Source organism: Cydia strobilella, chromosome 12 (assembly GCF_947568885.1).
Source record: "Cydia strobilella chromosome 12, ilCydStro3.1, whole genome shotgun sequence".
NCBI classification, from domain to species: domain Eukaryota; kingdom Metazoa; phylum Arthropoda; class Insecta; order Lepidoptera; family Tortricidae; genus Cydia; species Cydia strobilella.
Window position 1 is genome coordinate 13,598,853 of NC_086052.1, and position 19,395 is coordinate 13,618,247.

The 19,395-nt window shown below is 46.2% G+C and overlaps 3 protein-coding genes across 3 annotated transcripts in view; 1 reads left to right on the plus strand and 2 right to left on the minus strand.

Annotated features, from left to right (window-relative positions):
* The window catches only part of LOC134746211 (huntingtin-interacting protein 1), a 61,498-nt gene extending 48,285 nt beyond the window's left edge, over positions 1-13,213 (plus strand). Inside the window, exons 23-24 of the mRNA XM_063680537.1 lie at positions 10,566-10,723; positions 11,368-13,213. Coding sequence (XP_063536607.1) covers positions 10,566-10,723; positions 11,368-11,397 — 188 coding nt within the window. The 3' untranslated portion in view covers positions 11,398-13,213. The remainder of the gene's footprint in view (positions 1-10,565; positions 10,724-11,367) is intronic.
* LOC134746209 (DNA-binding protein HEXBP-like) lies at positions 6,752-7,927 on the minus strand. Its single transcript, XM_063680536.1, has 2 exons — positions 7,445-7,927; positions 6,752-7,076 (listed from the first exon to the last, which is right to left on the minus strand). Exons 1-2 carry the CDS (start codon positions 7,910-7,912, stop codon positions 7,071-7,073), a joined length of 474 nt encoding a protein of 157 aa, XP_063536606.1. The 5' UTR covers positions 7,913-7,927; the 3' UTR covers positions 6,752-7,070.
* Positions 13,214-13,893: 680 nt separating the features above from the next.
* LOC134746212 (cold shock domain-containing protein CG9705) lies at positions 13,894-17,575 on the minus strand. Its single transcript, XM_063680538.1, has 3 exons — positions 17,356-17,575; positions 17,149-17,271; positions 13,894-15,938 (listed from the first exon to the last, which is right to left on the minus strand). Exons 1-3 carry the CDS (start codon positions 17,460-17,462, stop codon positions 15,785-15,787), a joined length of 384 nt encoding a protein of 127 aa, XP_063536608.1. The 5' UTR covers positions 17,463-17,575; the 3' UTR covers positions 13,894-15,784.
* Positions 17,576-19,395: the final 1,820 nt, after the last annotated feature.

The window sequence follows — 19,395 nt, forward strand, 5'->3', positions numbered from 1 at the left end:
CTGCTACTGGGGCCATGGTCGCTGCGGCTAGGGATACTTCTAGACGACTCAACGATCAAGGTAACACAACCACAGAACGTTAGCAGACGAGGTGGCCGCCAGCACCGCGCAGCTCGTAGCCGCCTCGCGCGCACGCGCCGCGCCGGGCTCCTCCGCGCTACAACGCCTGACGCAGGCCTCTAGAGCTGTCGCTGCTGCTACTGGGGCCGTGGTCGCTGCGGCTAGGGATACTTCTAGACGACTCAACGATCAAGGTAACACAACCACAGAACGTTAGCAGACGAGGTGGCCGCCAGCACCGCGCAGCTCGTAGCCGCCTCGCGCGCACGCGCCGCGCCGGGCTCCTCCGCGCTACAACGCCTGACGCAGGCCTCTAGAGCTGTCGCTGCTGCTACTGGGGCCGTGGTCGCTGCGGCTAGGGATACTTCTAGACGACTCAACGATCAAGGTAACACAACCACAGAACGTTAGCAGACGAGGTGGCCGCCAGCACCGCGCAGCTCGTAGCCGCCTCGCGCGCACGCGCCGCGCCGGGCTCCTCCGCGCTACAACGCCTGACGCAGGCCTCTAGAGCTGTCGCTGCTGCTACTGGGGCCGTGGTCGCTGCGGCTAGGGATACTTCTAGACGACTCAACGATCAAGGTAACACAACCACAGAACGTTAGCAGACGAGGTGGCCGCCAGCACCGCGCAGCTCGTAGCCGCCTCGCGCGCACGCGCCGCGCCGGGCTCCTCCGCGCTACAACGCCTGACGCAGGCCTCTAGAGCTGTCGCTGCTGCTACTGGGGCCGTGGTCGCTGCGGCTAGGGATACTTCTAGACGACTCAACGATCAAGGTAACACGACCACAGAACGTTAGCAGACGAGGTGGCCGCCAGCACCGCGCAGCTCGTAGCCGCCTCGCGCGCACGCGCCGCGCCGGGCTCCTCCGCGCTACAACGCCTGACACAGGCCTCTAGAGCTGTCGCTGCTGCTACTGGGGCCGTGGTCGCTGCGGCTAGGGATACTTCTAGACGACTCAACGATCAAGGTAACACAACCACAGAACGTTAGCAGACGAGGTGGCCGCCAGCACCGCGCAGCTCGTAGCCGCCTCGCGCGCACGCGCCGCGCCGGGCTCCTCCGCGCTACAACGCCTGACGCAGGCCTCTAGAGCTGTCGCTGCTGCTACTGGGGCCGTGGTCGCTGCGGCTAGGGATACTTCTAGACGACTCAACGATCAAGGTAACACGACCACAGAACGTTAGCAGACGAGGTGGCCGCCAGCACCGCGCAGCTCGTAGCCGCCTCGCGCGCACGCGCCGCGCCGGGCTCCTCCGCGCTACAACGCCTGACGCAGGCCTCTAGAGCTGTCGCTGCTGCTACTGGGGCCGTGGTCGCTGCGGCTAGGGATACTTCTAGACGACTCAACGATCAAGGTAACACAACCACAGAACGTTAGCAGACGAGGTGGCCGCCAGCACCGCGCAGCTCGTAGCCGCCTCGCGCGCACGCGCCGCGCCGGGCTCCTCCGCGCTACAACGCCTGACGCAGGCCTCTAGAGCTGTCGCTGCTGCTACTGGGGCCGTGGTCGCTGCGGCTAGGGATACTTCTAGACGACTCAACGATCAAGGTAACACAACCACAGAACGTTAGCAGACGAGGTGGCCGCCAGCACCGCGCAGCTCGTAGCCGCCTCGCGCGCACGCGCCGCGCCGGGCTCCTCCGCGCTACAACGCCTGACGCAGGCCTCTAGAGCTGTCGCTGCTGCTACTGGGGCCGTGGTCGCTGCGGCTAGGGATACTTCTAGACGACTCAACGATCAAGGTAACACGACCACAGAACGTTAGCAGACGAGGTGGCCGCCAGCACCGCGCAGCTCGTAGCCGCCTCGCGCGCACGCGCCGCGCCGGGCTCCTCCGCGCTACAACGCCTGACGCAGGCCTCTAGAGCTGTCGCTGCTGCTACTGGGGCCGTGGTCGCTGCGGCTAGGGATACTTCTAGACGACTCAACGATCAAGGTAACACAACCACAGAACGTTAGCAGACGAGGTGGCCGCCAGCACCGCGCAGCTCGTAGCCGCCTCGCGCGCACGCGCCGCGCCGGGCTCCTCCGCGCTACAACGCCTGACGCAGGCCTCTAGAGCTGTCGCTGCTGCTACTGGGGCCGTGGTCGCTGCGGCTAGGGATACTTCTAGACGACTCAACGATCAAGGTAACACGACCACAGAACGTTAGCAGACGAGGTGGCCGCCAGCACCGCGCAGCTCGTAGCCGCCTCGCGCGCACGCGCCGCGCCGGGCTCCTCCGCGCTACAACGCCTGACGCAGGCCTCTAGAGCTGTCGCTGCTGCTACTGGGGCCGTGGTCGCTGCGGCTAGGGATACTTCTAGACGACTCAACGATCAAGGTAACACAACCACAGAACGTTAGCAGACGAGGTGGCCGCCAGCACCGCGCAGCTCGTAGCCGCCTCGCGCGCACGCGCCGCGCCGGGCTCCTCCGCGCTACAACGCCTGACGCAGGCCTCTAGAGCTGTCGCTGCTGCTACTGGGGCCGTGGTCGCTGCGGCTAGGGATACTTCTAGACGACTCAACGATCAAGGTAACACAACCACAGAACGTTAGCAGACGAGGTGGCCGCCAGCACCGCGCAGCTCGTAGCCGCCTCGCGCGCACGCGCCGCGCCGGGCTCCTCCGCGCTACAACGCCTGACGCAGGCCTCTAGAGCTGTCGCTGCTGCTACTGGGGCCGTGGTCGCTGCGGCTAGGGATACTTCTAGACGACTCAACGATCAAGGTAACACAACCACAGAACGTTAGCAGACGAGGTGGCCGCCAGCACCGCGCAGCTCGTAGCCGCCTCGCGCGCACGCGCCGCGCCGGGCTCCTCCGCGCTACAACGCCTGACGCAGGCCTCTAGAGCTGTCGCTGCTGCTACTGGGGCCGTGGTCGCTGCGGCTAGGGATACTTCTAGACGACTCAACGATCAAGGTAACACGACCACAGAACGTTAGCAGACGAGGTGGCCGCCAGCACCGCGCAGCTCGTAGCCGCCTCGCGCGCACGCGCCGCGCCGGGCTCCTCCGCGCTACAACGCCTGACGCAGGCCTCTAGAGCTGTCGCTGCTGCTACTGGGGCCGTGGTCGCTGCGGCTAGGGATACTTCTAGACGACTCAACGATCAAGGTAACACAACCACAGAACGTTAGTGAGGTATATGCATAAAAGAAACACGCACGTCCGTTCACTTAGCTATTTATTGCGAGACTAAATGGTCTGCAGAGGGCGCATCCGAATGCACCGCGATACATGACAAGTACCGTTAGGTACGTAAGTAGGTACATACATTACATCACTCTCTTCTTAAACATTATTTAAATATTTAAATACTACATACTTTAAACACCATGCCTTCTCCTTTCCAAGTACCTACTCGGTAAGTAACTATATATAACAAAAAGGAATGCACAACACTACTGTTATGTTTCAAGGGAAACAGTAAACCAAACAATATTCTTAGGTGAATCTTAAGTCTACGGTAAGTAGGTATAAAAATAGCATGCCTTATATGAGGAAAACTTTAACTACCTACTATAAAAAAAAGGTTCGATAACGCCGTCATTCATAAAATATGTTCATCTACAATATCTAGATATTTTTTTCTTGTTCCAAGTGAAGGATATTATAACTGGTTTCTTTTCTCTAATTACCAAAAATATTGTTTATTTGAGATTGGGTCATTAGGAGCGTTAATTGACACCATTAAAATGTTGCTGGGAATATGAATAAGGGAGTTATCGGATGTTCAAGTATTATATTACGATAATTATTTACAGTCTTAGAGCCTAAATATAATTCGCGAACTATGTAAATGTTTACGCACTCGAATTACATAGGCATTTCTGGCACTAATTAGTGTTTTCTTTATTAATGATAACAATATCAAGAATATAGTTAGATATCTAATTATGAATGATATAATCCATACAGTTACAGAAATACCTGAGAAAATTAGCTTCTATTTTTTTTTTTTTAACACTACGATCATAATGGTACAATACCTATAGTCTTTCACAAGTTATGCTTAAGTACATTTGTTTGGAACAGTTTAATATGGCACTAGTGATCCTCAACCCTATACCAAAACGTTACATGGCACAATTTACAGTGACTAGTCTAACAAAAAAAAATTTAAAGTTTATATTTTGGTGGATTTTTTTTTCTACATTCTCTGACAGGTCTAGGTAACTGGGGCGGTTTAGATGGTGGGGTGGAAATTGTTGTAGGCGACAAAAAGAGGTCTTCACTACCGTCTGACCTTGGCGAGGGCTGCGGCGTTACGGACCGCGCGTCCGCCGGCCGGCTCGGACCTGGACTCGCTCCGCTCGAAGTGGGCGGTCGACCTTGATGACTGCGCTGCGGCGTACTTGTGGCTATCGGTGTATCGGGACGGTCAGGGATGGCATCGCCAGTATGTTGCACTGGTTCGGGCCGAGGTACCTGCAAAGCTGATGAGTCACCTGGGCAGGTTAACATACTTGATCGCCGCCTTAACTGATCAACGTGCCTATGTACCTCCCTATTTAAGTTATCGCGCACTGTATAGTCCGTAGTACCTGTCCTCTGAGTAATACGACCAGGAAGCCATTTCGTATCTCCCTGATATTGCCTTATCCATACTTTATCTCCTGATTGGAGAACCCGATTAGGGCTTAATCGTATGTCCGCTTGTTTCCTCTGTGCCTTACGAACCCTATCTTCACAATCTGGACGCAGTACATCTAATTGGGTACGAACCTGCCTGCCAATCATAAGCGTAGTTGGACTTTCTCCTGTTGTGCAGTGTGGCGTATTTCGGTAATGTAATAAGAAATTACTGATAGCTAAATTAACATTGTGTTTTTGTCGCACGGCTTTCTTTATAACCCGTTTAATTATTCGAACCGCATTTTCGGCGGCTCCATTAGACGCGGGGTGATATGGAGCTGAGTGTACATGTTCAATACGGTTTTTTGTTAAAAAGGTCGCGAACTGTGTACTCGTAAACGGAGGGCCGTTGTCCGAAACTATTTGTCTAGGGAAACCCCATCGAGCGTTAACTTCACACAACTTTTCAATGGTGTTATTAGCCGAGGTACTATTTACCGGGAATACCTCGAGCCACTTTGTTCGAGCGTCAATCATAACCAAATACGTTACTCCATAAAGAGGTCCTAAAAAGTCTAAATGAACCCGCGTCCACTGGCGCGAGGGCCAGCTCCACGGGCACGGCGCGTGGCGCGCGGGCGCCTCCGCCTCGGCGGCGCACACGCCGCACTCGCGACACGTGCGCTCCACCGCCTCGTCTATGCCCGGCCACCACACATAGCTCCGGGCAAACGCTTTTGTCTTTACGATTCCCATATGGCTCTCATGTAACACGCTTAAAACCCTATCTCGGCAACCTTCCGGTATAACCACGCGATGGCCCCACATTACGCATCCTAACTCTTCGTACAGTTCTAGCCTACGGTTAAAGTACGGTTGTAAATTTCGCATTTCAACTTCCGTCGGCCAACTGGACCGTATATATCCTAACACTCTGCTCAAAGTCGGGTCGCGTTGTGTTTCTTTTTTAACATCGTGATAATCTAATAACAATTCGTTGTGGGCGAAATGTAAATACGTTTGCTCGGGCGGCGGACCGTCTAGCGACTCGGCATTTTTGATCGGCACGGGCAAGCGCGACAAGCCATCTGCGCCATTTGCATCGGTGCGTACGTACTCTATATCATAAGTATATGCGGAAAGTTTAATCGCCCACCGCTGCAATCGGCTAGCCACCATCGCGGGAATACCCTGCTTGGAACCAAAAATACTAACGAGCGGTTTGTGATCCGTTCGTAATGTGAAATGTCTGCCATAAAGGAATTGATGTAATTTCTGTAAACTGAATACGATTGCTAACGCCTCTTTATCTATTTGCGAGTAATTACGTTCCGCCTCATTTAAAGAACGCGAGACGTAAGCCACTGGTCGTTCGCGCGCCCCGCCCGCGCCCGCGCCCGCGCTGTCCCCGGGCTGTGTCAGCACGCCGGAGATTCCGCGGCTGCTCGCGTCAGTGGTCAGCGTCAGCTGTTTGTTGGGATCGTAATGACTTAACACCTCCGCGCTCACTAACAGTTTTTTAATACTTTTAAATGATTTTTCGCATCGTTCATTCCAATTCCATACGGCACCTTTCCTAAGTAAGTCATACAAAGGGGATAGAATCGTACTCAAATGCGGTACAAATCGAGCATAAAAATTAACTACCCCTAAAAATGACCTTACATCTTTCACATTGAGAGGTCGAGGTATCTTAAGGATACCTTCTATCTTGGTGGAATCTACTTTAATTCCGTCTTTTGAAATTACATATCCCAGATACTGTACCTCTTCTAATAAGAAAGAACATTTACTTTTCTTTAATTTCAATCCATGACCGTGAAGCCGTTTCAAAACTTTTTCTAATGTCCCCAAATGAGAATTTATGTCCGCGGAACCAATAATTATATCATCGAGAAATACTTCTACTTGAGGTAGATCTTTCAACAAGTTGGACATAATTCGCTGGAATATACCAGGGCTGGAAGACAATCCGTAAACAAGTCTATTATATCTGAATAATCCCTTATGCGTGTTGACGACGGTATACTTTTTAGAATCGTCTAACTCCACCTGATTATACGCCTGCGTCAGGTCAATTTTTGAAAATACGCGGGCACCATTGAGTCTTACACCAGACCATTTAGTCTTACTAAAAGGTCATCTATCTTAGGAAGCGGATACCTATCAATCAGCAAGGCGGGGTTCAAGGTCACTTTGTAATCTGCACAGATTCGCAAACTCCCATCAGCTTTACGTACCGGTACCAGCGGCGTGGCCCACTCCGACGTGTCGACCGGCTCGATGACGCCGCAGCGCAGCATCTCGTCCAGCTCCGCCTCGACGCGATCGCGGAGCGCGTACGGCAGCGGCCGCGCACGGCAGAACACCGGCGTAGCCCCTTCACGCACTCGGAGTGTCGCTTTTCCACCACTAAACCGCCCGAGTCCTCCGCTAAATAACTCCTTATATCTGTCGAGCAAAGTACATACATCATTATTAAGGGACTCGTTAAAGTTAAATAAATACTCTTTACAAAACCTAGGAACCCGAATCTGTAACTCTGTTAGCCAGTGTCTGCCTAATAGTGGGGTACTGCCACCCTCAATAACAAACAGTTCTAACTTTTTCAATCGGTTTTCAAATCTAACCACGGGCCTTATGACCCCTAGGGGTCTAACACGGCGGCCATCATAAACTTTTAACACCAAAGGAAACTGTTCCAACGGTCTGTATTTAAAGTACTTATTATAAGTATCACTACTTATACACGACACCGCGCTCCCTGTGTCGATTTCCATAGACAAAACTTCATCATCTACACATAACGATAGGCTTACCGATTTATAATCGTTTAGGCAGAGATGATACAGGTCTTCTTCGACGTCGGACCCCGACGTACCCTCTCCTTCATACTGAGTCTCGCCATCCTCTGCCAGGACATGGTGTAGGGCGCGACTGGGGCGCCGCGCGCCCCTGCGGCCGCCGGTGCCCCGGCGCCGAGCGCCGCCACCGCTGCTACCGCTCGCCCCACGAGCGCCGCCGCCCGAGCCACGGGCGCCGCTGCCACTACCACCTGCCATCCTTGCCGGACACACGCGTTTTAAGTGACCTACGTTACCACATTTGTTACACTGAAAATCTTTGTAAGGACATTGGACGTCACGGTGACCTAACCTTCCGCACACTGCACAAATTACATTGCTAGCGCCATTACCGCCACGCGGCTGCCACGATGTGAGTGCATGTACCGTCTCGGCTCTCTCTCCCGCATCGCCCTTCTCGCTCACACTCGGGCGTTCTACCATCGCTGCGTCCTTCTCGGCGGCTTCCAACGAAAAGGCTAGTTGTACGGCCCTAGTATAGGTTAACTCAGTCTCAGCAAAAAGGCGTTGTCTAATTGTGTCATTCTTCAACCCGCACACAAATTGGTCCCGCAGATTGTCCTCTAATGTTGTGGAGAATTCACAATGCTTGGCTAATTTTTTAAGGTCCGTTAGATACTGAGCGACCGTTTCCTTATCTCCCTGTCGCCTCTGACGCAACCGGTATCGCTCCGCCATGAAAGATGGTTTGGGTTCGATGTGTTCAGACATTATCTTCACAACTTGCGCATAAGTCATGTCTGCTGGCTTCTTTGGACTTGTCAGGTTCCTGAGGAGCTCATATGCTTCTTCTCCCATAACGGCAATCAAGGTCGGCAGCTGCAAGTCGGCCTTGATGTCGTTGGCTTTGAAATACATACTCACACGCTCCACATAAGTACTCCAATTGCCCGCCGAGACCTCGAACGCTTTTATTTTTCCCACGGACATTTTTTATACGAACAGCCAATTCTCGGTTCTTGAAATTAAATCCAATCCTCGTTCGCCACTGAGGTATATGCATAAAAGAAACACGCACGTCCGTTCACTTAGCTATTTATTGCGAGACTAAATGGTCTGCAGAGGGCGCATCCGAATGCACCGCGATACATGACAAGTACCGTTAGGTACGTAAGTAGGTACATACATTACAGTTAGCAGACGAGGTGGCCGCCAGCACCGCGCAGCTCGTAGCCGCCTCGCGCGCACGCGCCGCGCCGGGCTCCTCCGCGCTACAACGCCTGACGCAGGCCTCTAGAGCTGTCGCTGCTGCTACTGGGGCCGTGGTCGCTGCGGCTAGGGATACTTCTAGACGACTCAACGATCAAGGTAACACGACCACAGAACGTTAGCAGACGAGGTGGCCGCCAGCACCGCGCAGCTCGTAGCCGCCTCGCGCGCACGCGCCGCGCCGGGCTCCTCCGCGCTACAACGCCTGACGCAGGCCTCTAGAGCTGTCGCTGCTGCTACTGGGGCCGTGGTCGCTGCGGCTAGGGATACTTCTAGACGACTCAACGATCAAGGTAAAACGACCACAGAACGTTAGCAGACGAGGTGGCCGCCAGCACCGCGCAGCTCGTAGCCGCCTCGCGCGCGCGCGCCGCGCCGGGCTCCTCCGCGCTACAACGCCTGAAGCAGGCCTCTAGAGCTGTCGCTGCTGCTACTGGGGCCGTGGTCGCTGCGGCTAGGGATACTTCTAGACGACTCAACGATCAAGGTAACACAACCACAGAACGTTAGCAGACGAGGTGGCCGCCAGCACCGCGCAGCTCGTAGCCGCCTCGCGCGCACGCGCCGCGCCGGGCTCCTCCGCGCTACAACGCCTGACGCAGGCCTCTAGAGCTGTCGCTGCTGCTACTGGGGCCGTGGTCGCTGCGGCTAGGGATACTTCTAGACGACTCAACGATCAAGGTAACACGACCACAGAACGTTAGCAGACGAGGTGGCCGCCAGCACCGCGCAGCTCGTAGCCGCCTCGCGCGCACGCGCCGCGCCGGGCTCCTCCGCGCTACAACGCCTGACGCAGGCCTCTAGAGCTGTCGCTGCTGCTACTGGGGCCGTGGTCGCTGCGGCTAGGGATACTTCTAGACGACTCAACGATCAAGGTAAAACGACCACAGAACGTTAGCAGACGAGGTGGCCGCCAGCACCGCGCAGCTCGTAGCCGCCTCGCGCGCGCGCGCCGCGCCGGGCTCCTCCGCGCTACAACGCCTGAAGCAGGCCTCTAGAGCTGTCGCTGCTGCTACTGGGGCCGTGGTCGCTGCGGCTAGGGATACTTCTAGACGACTCAACGATCAAGGTAACACAACCACAGAACGTTAGCAGACGAGGTGGCCGCCAGCACCGCGCAGCTCGTAGCCGCCTCGCGCGCACGCGCCGCGCCGGGCTCCTCCGCGCTACAACGCCTGACGCAGGCCTCTAGAGCTGTCGCTGCTGCTACTGGGGCCGTGGTCGCTGCGGCTAGGGATACTTCTAGACGACTCAACGATCAAGGTATCTACGATTAAAACCTGGACAACTTAAACATCGCACCGTCTCAGCCAAAGAGGATTTTACAATGAATTTTGGGTGAAGCGAAACTACGCATAAATAGTGTTTTTTTAGGGTTCCGTACCCAAAGGGTAAAAACGGGCCCCTATTACTAAGACTCCGCTGTCCGTCTGTCACCAGGCTGTATCTCATTAACATTAATAGTTAGAGAGTTGAAATTTTCACAGATGATGTATTTCTGTTGCCGCTATAACAACAAATACTAAAAAGTACGGAACCCTCGGTGCGCGAGTCCGACTCGCACTTGGCCGGTTTTTTTTTAAATACTTAAATACATAGAAAACACCCATGACTCAGGAACAAATATCTTTGCTCCTCACACAAATAAATGCCCTTACCGGGATTCGAACCCAGGACCATCGGCTTCGCAGGCAGGGTCACTAACCACTAGGTCAAACCGCCCGGTCGAAGTGTTCGATGTAAAAAAGTGATTATTGATAAATTAGAAACCACCCCTGTGACGTCCTCAAAGTAGAGGCGCGGAGTGTTAACATACTTGAGATGCGATATGTAGATCGGAGTATTAACATAAGTTTTTTTTTTACAGAGGCCCTTGACACGTCAGCGCTAACGCTCACCGCAACGCGGATCCTCGAAATGGAGAGCAAAGTCCGCTCGCTGGAACTAGAGAGCGCTCTAGAGGCAGAGCGGGCGAAGCTGTCCGCGCTCCGTGCGAGGCACTACCAGCTCGCACAGATGCAGGAGGCAAGTATGGAACGAATGATGATGAACGATTGTATGAATGGGATGACTAAAGAGTAAAGTTACACACACATATAAAAAAGTATGGCCCTGACAGTTTTATGTCTGTACAATGTAGGTGTTGTTGTATGAGTTGCTTCTACTGTGCAACATCTATCGACATACTCAGTATTTCGATTTAGCGCAGCATGCCGCATGATAAGTGGGAGGTTTAACGCGTGGTAAGCGAAATTTAAAAGCCTAGTGTACATCACTCGTGCTAGCCAGTCTAGAAGGCCTTCTTCATATACCAACTTTTTGCAGCGTATAAATAATACTTATGTATTCTTGGGGCTATGTATGCATCCAGACTATGTATGTATGTTGGGGCTATGTATGTGCTAGCGTAGCTACTAAGTGGATGTCAGAAGAGGGGCACGGACGCGGCAGGCCCAGACGGAGATGGCGGGACGACCTAGACACCTTTCTCAACAACTGGCCGGAGAAGGCACTATATCGGGAAGTCGGGAAGACAAGGGGAGAGGCCTTTGCCCAGCAATGGGACACCATAATAGGCTAGTAAAAAAAAACTTGGCGCACAGGTAGATTGGGCAGGACAACTCCCAACGCCGCCAACAGGTTAACCGAATTTATTATATCTTCCACAGAACGGCGGCCTTACAAATGGACAAGAGTGAAGAACATTACGACTAAATTCAATCCTCCGCTACCTTCGACGTATTGCACGCATGTAGCAATAGCAACGCATTTATCAGTATTTTCACTGCACCGTCGACTGTTTAATCATTGCATTTTTCTTTAATGGCATTTTATACTTGCTATACAACGAAGCTTTTTCGTATATTTGTGAGTTATGTACCTTATTGTGACCGATGAGAGAATCATGTCTTCCCTGAAAAGGCTCAATAGTAGCTATGAAATAACATATGAATTTTCCTCTAGCCATAGCCATAGACTTCATAACGTCCTCAGGCCCATCATACAAAAAAAAGTGGCAATTGAATTTGAAATCAATAGCGAAGGAAATGTCGAATTTCTTTTGTTTTAAAATCAAACGACAAAAAGGAATGCAAGTATGTTACTATTGAAAATGATTTATACTTCATTGAAATAATTAAAATTAGTGTAGGTAGGACCGGGGGCCTCAGGATAAATAGATGTTCGAAAACGATTATTTGTCAGTGATATTTGCACTAATTTTTATTAAATCTAAACGGGTAACGAGATTAACCCTTTTGCTGCCAAGCTCTCACTGTTTTTTATCATCTATTATATAAACAAACATTGGCATTGAAACGATTAAGCTCATTCCCTGAATATACTTCACTAGAGTATTAAATTAACTTAATTGTTTTGGATATGGAAGTTTTAACGCATTTATTGGCTATGTGTACAACTGCGACGCCCGCCTGGTGACTATGGACTACATTTGTTATTGGTGGTTGATGATTGACGGCAGAGTATAAAAAAAATCACATTTCTTCGATCGGATCAGTCAATTTTTTTTTTACTTTTCGCACCACACATTCCGCAGTTGTAGCATAGCTAATATCGCATTTATGAGTTTATGAATTAGAGGTCTTCTTATAAAAATGTCAATTTATTAACACGCATTAGAGAGAAGGATAACTAAATTTAATCAGTGTATTGTTGAGGCTAGTGTAAAATTAAGCTGAGTTGGAGTTATTTTGTAAATGAAATAAACATCTCAATTTTGTGGACTTAGTTGTATACCTATCGAAATAACTGTCTGTGCGAATTCTACGCAACAAGAGAATTATCCATCTTTTCTTTTCATGAGACTGTGAGAGAGAAGATAATTTATTGATGTAATGCAAGTACACCTAATTACTATTTCTAATCAAAGGTATGTGAACACATAACGTGTAGATTGTACTAAGTGTATAGATAATCCATGTAGCTAGAAACCCATTAGGCTAACACGCCTTTAAACTGTTCCCAGCGTAATCAACCTACCGCTCATTAACTAGGTGTAATTTTCGTATATCACTTTTATAGGGTAATTAAAGCTCTGCTCTCGACCACTCATTGACTTGAAGCTTTTGATAAAAATGATTAATCGTTTGCGCATGTTTGAAATTGTCTAGAGTTAACAAAACAATACGTACATACAAATATCAACTTTCTTGTCTATGCAAGAAGATCCCAATTGCAACAGCTAATTGTACATTATGTTTTTGTCATTTTTATATCTACTGTATAGAGGTGTCTGAGACCTACTTACGTTTAGGATCCACTGTTGTCTCTTATGAATAGGTACATGAAACCCGTAGGTTAGTTTTAAGTATTAAACGTAAATATACTCTCAATTAATGAAATGGTAATGACAGTAAAACAATAAGATCACTAATCGGTAGCTGTAACTCGTAATTTTTATAAGTCCTTTTGGATGTCTAAATCGGATTAAATCTAGCTCCTTTGTATTAATTCATAGCTTATATTTTGATGTTTAATAATAAACTATACACAATATTTTACTGTTTTTTTTCTACTATGTTCTGCCGGGCTAGCACATGATTGGCGCGAGAGTATCTCGCCGCGACATAAACTACCCGTCCCCCTTTAATTCATACAGTTAGTAAAAGACGGGTGGTCTATCTCGCGGCGAGATACTGTCGCGTCAATCATGTGCTCGGCCTACTGTATATTTTACTTATCCGAATTTTTTTTGTAAGATATGCTACCTGGAGGTAAGTGCAGTACAGAAGGTTATTATAATAAGTATGCTACTAAATGCTAACATGCTTAAAATTGTTTTGTTCCCGACTCTATTTCGCTAATAATAGGGTCGACTTCAAATATTTTGATAAAATATTTTAATATTTTTGAATTTAAAATATTTGATCAAATAGAGTAAGGTGATAAAATACAGCACAAATGCATTACTGTCGATTACTTCAGAAGTCGTGTACAGTAGTAAGACAACAGGGTTTTTAAGGGCTACATTTAGGAGTTGCATGTTTTCTCTAAAACTAAAGGCAGTTTACGACTTATACTGTAGACATTGGAACGGACCGGAATAGAAATTTACTAAATTAAATGTTTAACAGAAATTTTACGGCCACATTACGCCACTACTCCTCCTGTAAAAAGGTCCTTGTAAAACAGTAAGGAAAAGTAAATTTAAGGATTTCAAGTAAAACCGGTTAAAATGCTTACACATAGAAGTTATATTCGCTGTCATATCTATAATTATAATATACTAAGTACGGTAGCTAACTCGAGCATGACATACAAAAGTAGAGGGGAATTACAAATAAAATACTGCAAAAAGGGCGGGTTACTGCAACAACTAATAACTGCTATAATATAACCGAAAAATACTACAAGAAAAACGTTGATTTACGTATTCTCTGTATACGTAATATACGTATATTAGAAACAGAGGCTTATAGCAACATTAGCAACCCACCCATAATTAAAAACATTAAATAGGTTAAAAACACATTAATAATATACATTGAATTGTTCGTAATTTTCATTTACACAATCTTGAAATATTTAAATACTGTAAAATGCTTTTTGGATTGGTAGGAGGTATAAAACGGGCATAACATTTATTATCGTTTTTAAATTCATTGATCGTTTCGTTAAGAGTACAAGTAAAGAACGAACACCTATAGAATTAAAATACATCTTAATGTAGTGATAACGTTAGATCTTTGATTGATATCCTATCACAAATAGTGGCACAATTGATTTGTGCTATATAACATCACAACTATCACAAGAGTAAAGAAACAAACAGACAACTAGGGAACAAATCAAATTATCTTAAATTGAATATTTTTTTACGTAGGCACACTACTATAATATAATTATAAACTGAACTAGATATCATAAATATATTTTATTAGTAAAAAAAACCGACCTCGGCCAAGTGGCCAATCTACGTATAAGGGGTTAATTTTGGCCGTGACTATCTATTTGATGCAGACTTTCATGACAATGTCATGTCTGGTAACATTTCTTTCTCTTGTGGTTACTACATTTAAAAAATTAACAATGCAACATAAGACACTGACTTCAGTTAATATATAAAGCTACATTTAGGCCAAATAATTCGTTTTAATTAAATTACGAATTAAATAAGTACTTCATATTTTGTGCAAGTTAGACCACAACACAAAGTTGCCAACTCACTAACCATCATTAATATAATTTTTTTTATATTTTTATAACTGCATAATAAAGGAATAAGTCTCAAAGACAGGAATGTTGCAGATAAACAATGAAATTAAAACTTACTTATACAGTGGAAACCTTAAATGTGTCAAAAAGTCATCAGCTTGTCTCTTGCTAAAACACTAAAATGATCTTCTTAGGAGGAACAGAACCACAACCAGCGTTTACCCCCTGCATAAAACAATTTTACATCACATTTATATTGACAGTGGTCCAACTACACATCTAATAGTACATGCAAGAAGCCGTTACCCACTCTGTATGACTACAATGATATCAAAATCTTAAGATGATGGTAAAACCTTCAAAAATTTAGCACCACAATATTGGCTTCTCACTTTTTCAGTACTGAATTTATTGTGTACAATATACTATAGTAACACAACCTTAAATTCATTATTTTGTTCAAACAAAATGGGAGTTTAGTGTCATGTGATCGTGTCTGAGGTAAGTTTATTAGGCCAGTCTCCTGTCACTTTAGATAATATTATTATGGTAGGAATTATCTGAAATGAACATTTACAAGTGTTCAATAATCAACCTTAATTTCTTAGTAAGAAATTTCATATTGTAAAGACAGCGTTTGCAAATTATGTTCATTTCAACTCAAATAACTTGAATTATTCAGAATAAAGTAAAATGTGTCACTTTTGTATAGGATTCAAATTATTAAAAGCATTTATTTTAAAGGAGATTCAGAGGACCACCAAATAAAAACAAAAAATAATATTATCTAAACAAGACAGAACACAAGTTCTTCTACAAATTGTTTTAATTAAAAACATGGTGGAGTGATATGGCAAGGGAGATAATCGCAAAAACAAAGTGTAAATATTGGGCAAATCTGTTCTTAGGTAGTTACAGCGGGGGTTCGTCCCACTTTAGGTGCTTCTCTGGAGTCAGGTGCACTATGCGCACATGAACAGCTTGAAACTTTTCGAACTTGGGTGGGATGGGGCACAGGCGGTAAATGACTTCATCACCAGGCAGAGGAACATACTCACCTTCAATGCTGGAACAAATAAATATAACAATAACTAACAGATTACTGACCAATTGCCTAATTTCTCTCAAACAATGATTCATTTAGGATTCACTTCTGGTTCCGGTGTACTTTTCATATTATGTTTCCACCATAGTGAAATATAGGTAAAGAAAGAGTGGCAACTCCATACATCAGTTTTCTTACCAAAACGCGCTTACTCAACACTAGATGTTGTAGTACTGCTACTCGACACTAGATGTTGTAGTACTGCTACTCGACACTAGATGTTGTAGTACTGCTACTCGACACTAGATGTTGTAGTACTGCTACTCGACACTAGATGTTGTAGTACTGCTACTCGACACTAGATGTTGTAGTACTGCTACTCGACACTAGATGTTGTAGTACTGCTACTCGACACTAGATGTTGCAGTACTGCTACTCGACACTAGATGTTGTAGTACTGCTACTCGACACTAGATGTTGTAGTACTGCTACTCGACACTAGATGTTGTAGTACTGCTACTCGACACTAGATGTTGCAGTACTGCTACTCGACACTAGATGTTGTAGTACTGCTACTCGACACTAGATGTTGCAGTACTGCTACTCGACACTAGATGTTGTAGTACTGCTACTCGACACTAGATGTTGCAGTACTGCTACTCGACACTAGATGTTGTAGTACTGCTACTCGACACTAGATGTTGCAGTACTGCTACTCGACACTAGATGTTGTAGTACTGCTACTCGACACTAGATGTTGTAGTACTGCTACTCGACACTAGATGTTGTAGTACTGCTACTCGACACTAGATGTTGTAGTACTGCTACTCGACACTAGATGTTGTAGTACTGCTACTCGACACTAGATGTTGTAGTACTGCTACTCGACACTAGATGTTGTAGTACTGCTACTCGACACTAGATGTTGAATGTGTCGCGACTGACGAAAAGCGTATTGCTCAACAATTTAAAACTAATATCAAAAGCAGGAGTTGAAAACACAAGCATTCATAATAAAATCAATTACCAAGTATTGCAGGCCAATCACACAATATACCTAGATGAAGGAATGATATTAAAGGCTAGAAGCTATTGAGGACACCTACTGACCTCATATGGAGGTGCTAATTAATTCTTCAACAAGATACTGTTTTGACTCACGCAATTGCCAAATTCAAAGTAATTTAAATTTATGCTTGACTTAATTTTTAAATATAAGAGATTTACTTACTCAGAGATGTGTACAAATATGTCTTCGCCACTTTTTTCAGGGGTCACAAATCCATGACCTTTCGCCCGACAAAATGACTTAATTTTACCACTTTCTAATGGATTTCCTAGAGCTCGTTCAGATCTAAAATGAACACAAACAAATTATACTTTCGTTACGGTACTTGCTCTTAGTATGTTTATAATTATTGTCAACCACAAGACTTACGTCGAGGCGGTCCGGTTTCGGCGAGTAATAATAGGACTAGGAAGCTGCAAGTGTGAATTAGTTTTGTTAGGAGAATCATCGCTGTTGAAACCGTAGTCGTTAGACATGGTTTCGGAAAACTAATACTACAATAGCAATCGAATTCGAATCGAAGAAAGGATATAAATCAAATAGCGTCCATATACGACGTAGGACGTAAGCTGCGAGTTGGCTGCGAGCGAAGGCCGGATACAGATAAAAAATCAAAGAGACACTTAAATGTCAAATATGCAAATAACTCACTATAGTCCAAATTGTATACTCGACGCGGCGAATGATGATCCATGTGACAGTTCCGCCAATTCGCTTTTGGATAGACCTCGGATAGACTTTAAGAATTCATATGAATTTCATGTTATCAATTTTTGTTTTGTACAATAAAGTGATTTACTACTACTACTACTACTTTATTTAAAAAATATAGTTGGTCAAGCAAATCTTGTCAGTAGAAAAAGGCGGCAAATTTAAAAAATGTAGGCGCGAGGGGATATCGTCGTTCTACTGGCAAGATTTGCTTGACCAACTTTAATTGAAGAAATAGGTTTTTAGTTTTTACCGTCTTTTTATTACTTAATTGCATGAATCTAGTATAACTGGATCGGTCATGAGGGGCGGGGGAAAATGACCGAACGGGATAGTCTTATGTATGTTTCAGTGGGAGTAGCAGAGAAAGCGCTCTTATTGTTTGTCCTTGTCACAGTCTCACATTTTTTTTATTCCCTACCGTAAATTTAGTATGGTTTATGGTAGGCTACAAACAAGCTACAAATTATGGATGGTATAGAAAGGATGCCAATCTCTTATGGCAGAATTGTTGCAAAAGTGACCGCTTTCAGCTTTAAATAATAGTTCCTAATCTCTCCGGTGGCGCTAGTTAGGCTCTGGGACATGAGTATAACATGAACCATATAAGGCAACAAATAACCCGACCAACTTACGTAGGTTGTGTTTGGTAGTATTTCGGTGTATGGTGGCGCCGCCTAATTACTGTTTTTTGATGGACACTTTTCATACATAGAGATTTGGCTCCTTTATACCTAGTCGGCTCATAAGTTCTGTCACTGGCCTTTAAAATTTAAATTTGGAACTCCTAAAACAAAAACCGTTCTGCATTTGAATTTCGAATCTTTATTAAATATTTGAGTAGTATAATTTTGCAATTTTCTGTTTTCTTCAACATGGAGTGGACGCTTAAAGATAGCCGTACCGCAATAATTGCACTATATCGTTGTGGTCACTCGCCGACTAACATTTTTAAGCTACTTGAAAATTTTAAATTCTCTCTAAGATTTGTGTATCGTACCATAGAAAGATACAGTGAGGTCTCTAGTTTAAATGACAAGAAAAGAAGCGGTCGTCCGCGTACAGCTAGGACTCCAGCGGTTGTACAAGCAATTAGGGCACGCATTGCCAGAAATCCCGCTAGGAAACAAAAAGTTATGGCCCTCCAGATGGGTTTGAGCAAAAACACGGTGAAAAGAGTGCTTAATCAAGACCTGAGACTTCGTGCTTATAAACGAAAAACTGGCCATTTTCTCAATGGTCGGCTTAAAGCTTTAAGGCTTAAAAGATCTAAAGCTTTATTGAAGAAGTACGCTAAAAATAAGCACCGTTGTATACTGTTTTCGGACGAGAAAATTTTTGACATAGAAGAAAACTGTAATAAACAAAATGATAGAGTGTACGCTCGCAATAGTAAATAAGCGTCTAATAGCATTCCCCGTATTCAAAGAGGTCATCACCCTTCATCTGTGATGGTTTGGCTGGGAGTTTCTTATGCGGGCGTCACTAGTATGCATTTTTGTGAGAAAGGAGTAAAAACTAGTGCCAAAGTGTACCAAGACACGGTGTTGACTAATATTGTGAAACCACTATCCCATACGATGTTTCTAAACCAGCATTGGGTTTTCCAGCAGGACTCTGCTCCAGCCCATAAGGCAAAGTCTACACAAGCCTGGCTCGCCTCCAATAAAATCGACTTTATACGGCATGAAGATTGGC

Excerpts from the sequence above, each read along its gene's own strand:
- LOC134746209 (XM_063680536.1), bottom strand. The coding sequence starts at position 7,912 with ATGGTAGAACGCCCGAGTGTGAGCGAGAAGGGCGATGCGGGAGAGAGA.
- LOC134746212 (XM_063680538.1), bottom strand. The coding sequence starts at position 17,462 with ATGTCTAACGACTACGGTTTCAACAGCGATGATTCTCCTAACAAAACT. Across the intron at positions 17,272-17,355 it reads CGAAACCGGACCGCCTCGAC|ATCTGAACGAGCTCTAGGAA; the intron begins GTAAGTCTTGTG and ends TGTTCATTTTAG. Across the intron at positions 15,939-17,148 it reads ATATTTGTACACATCTCTGA|CATTGAAGGTGAGTATGTTC; the intron begins GTAAGTAAATCT and ends TATTTGTTCCAG.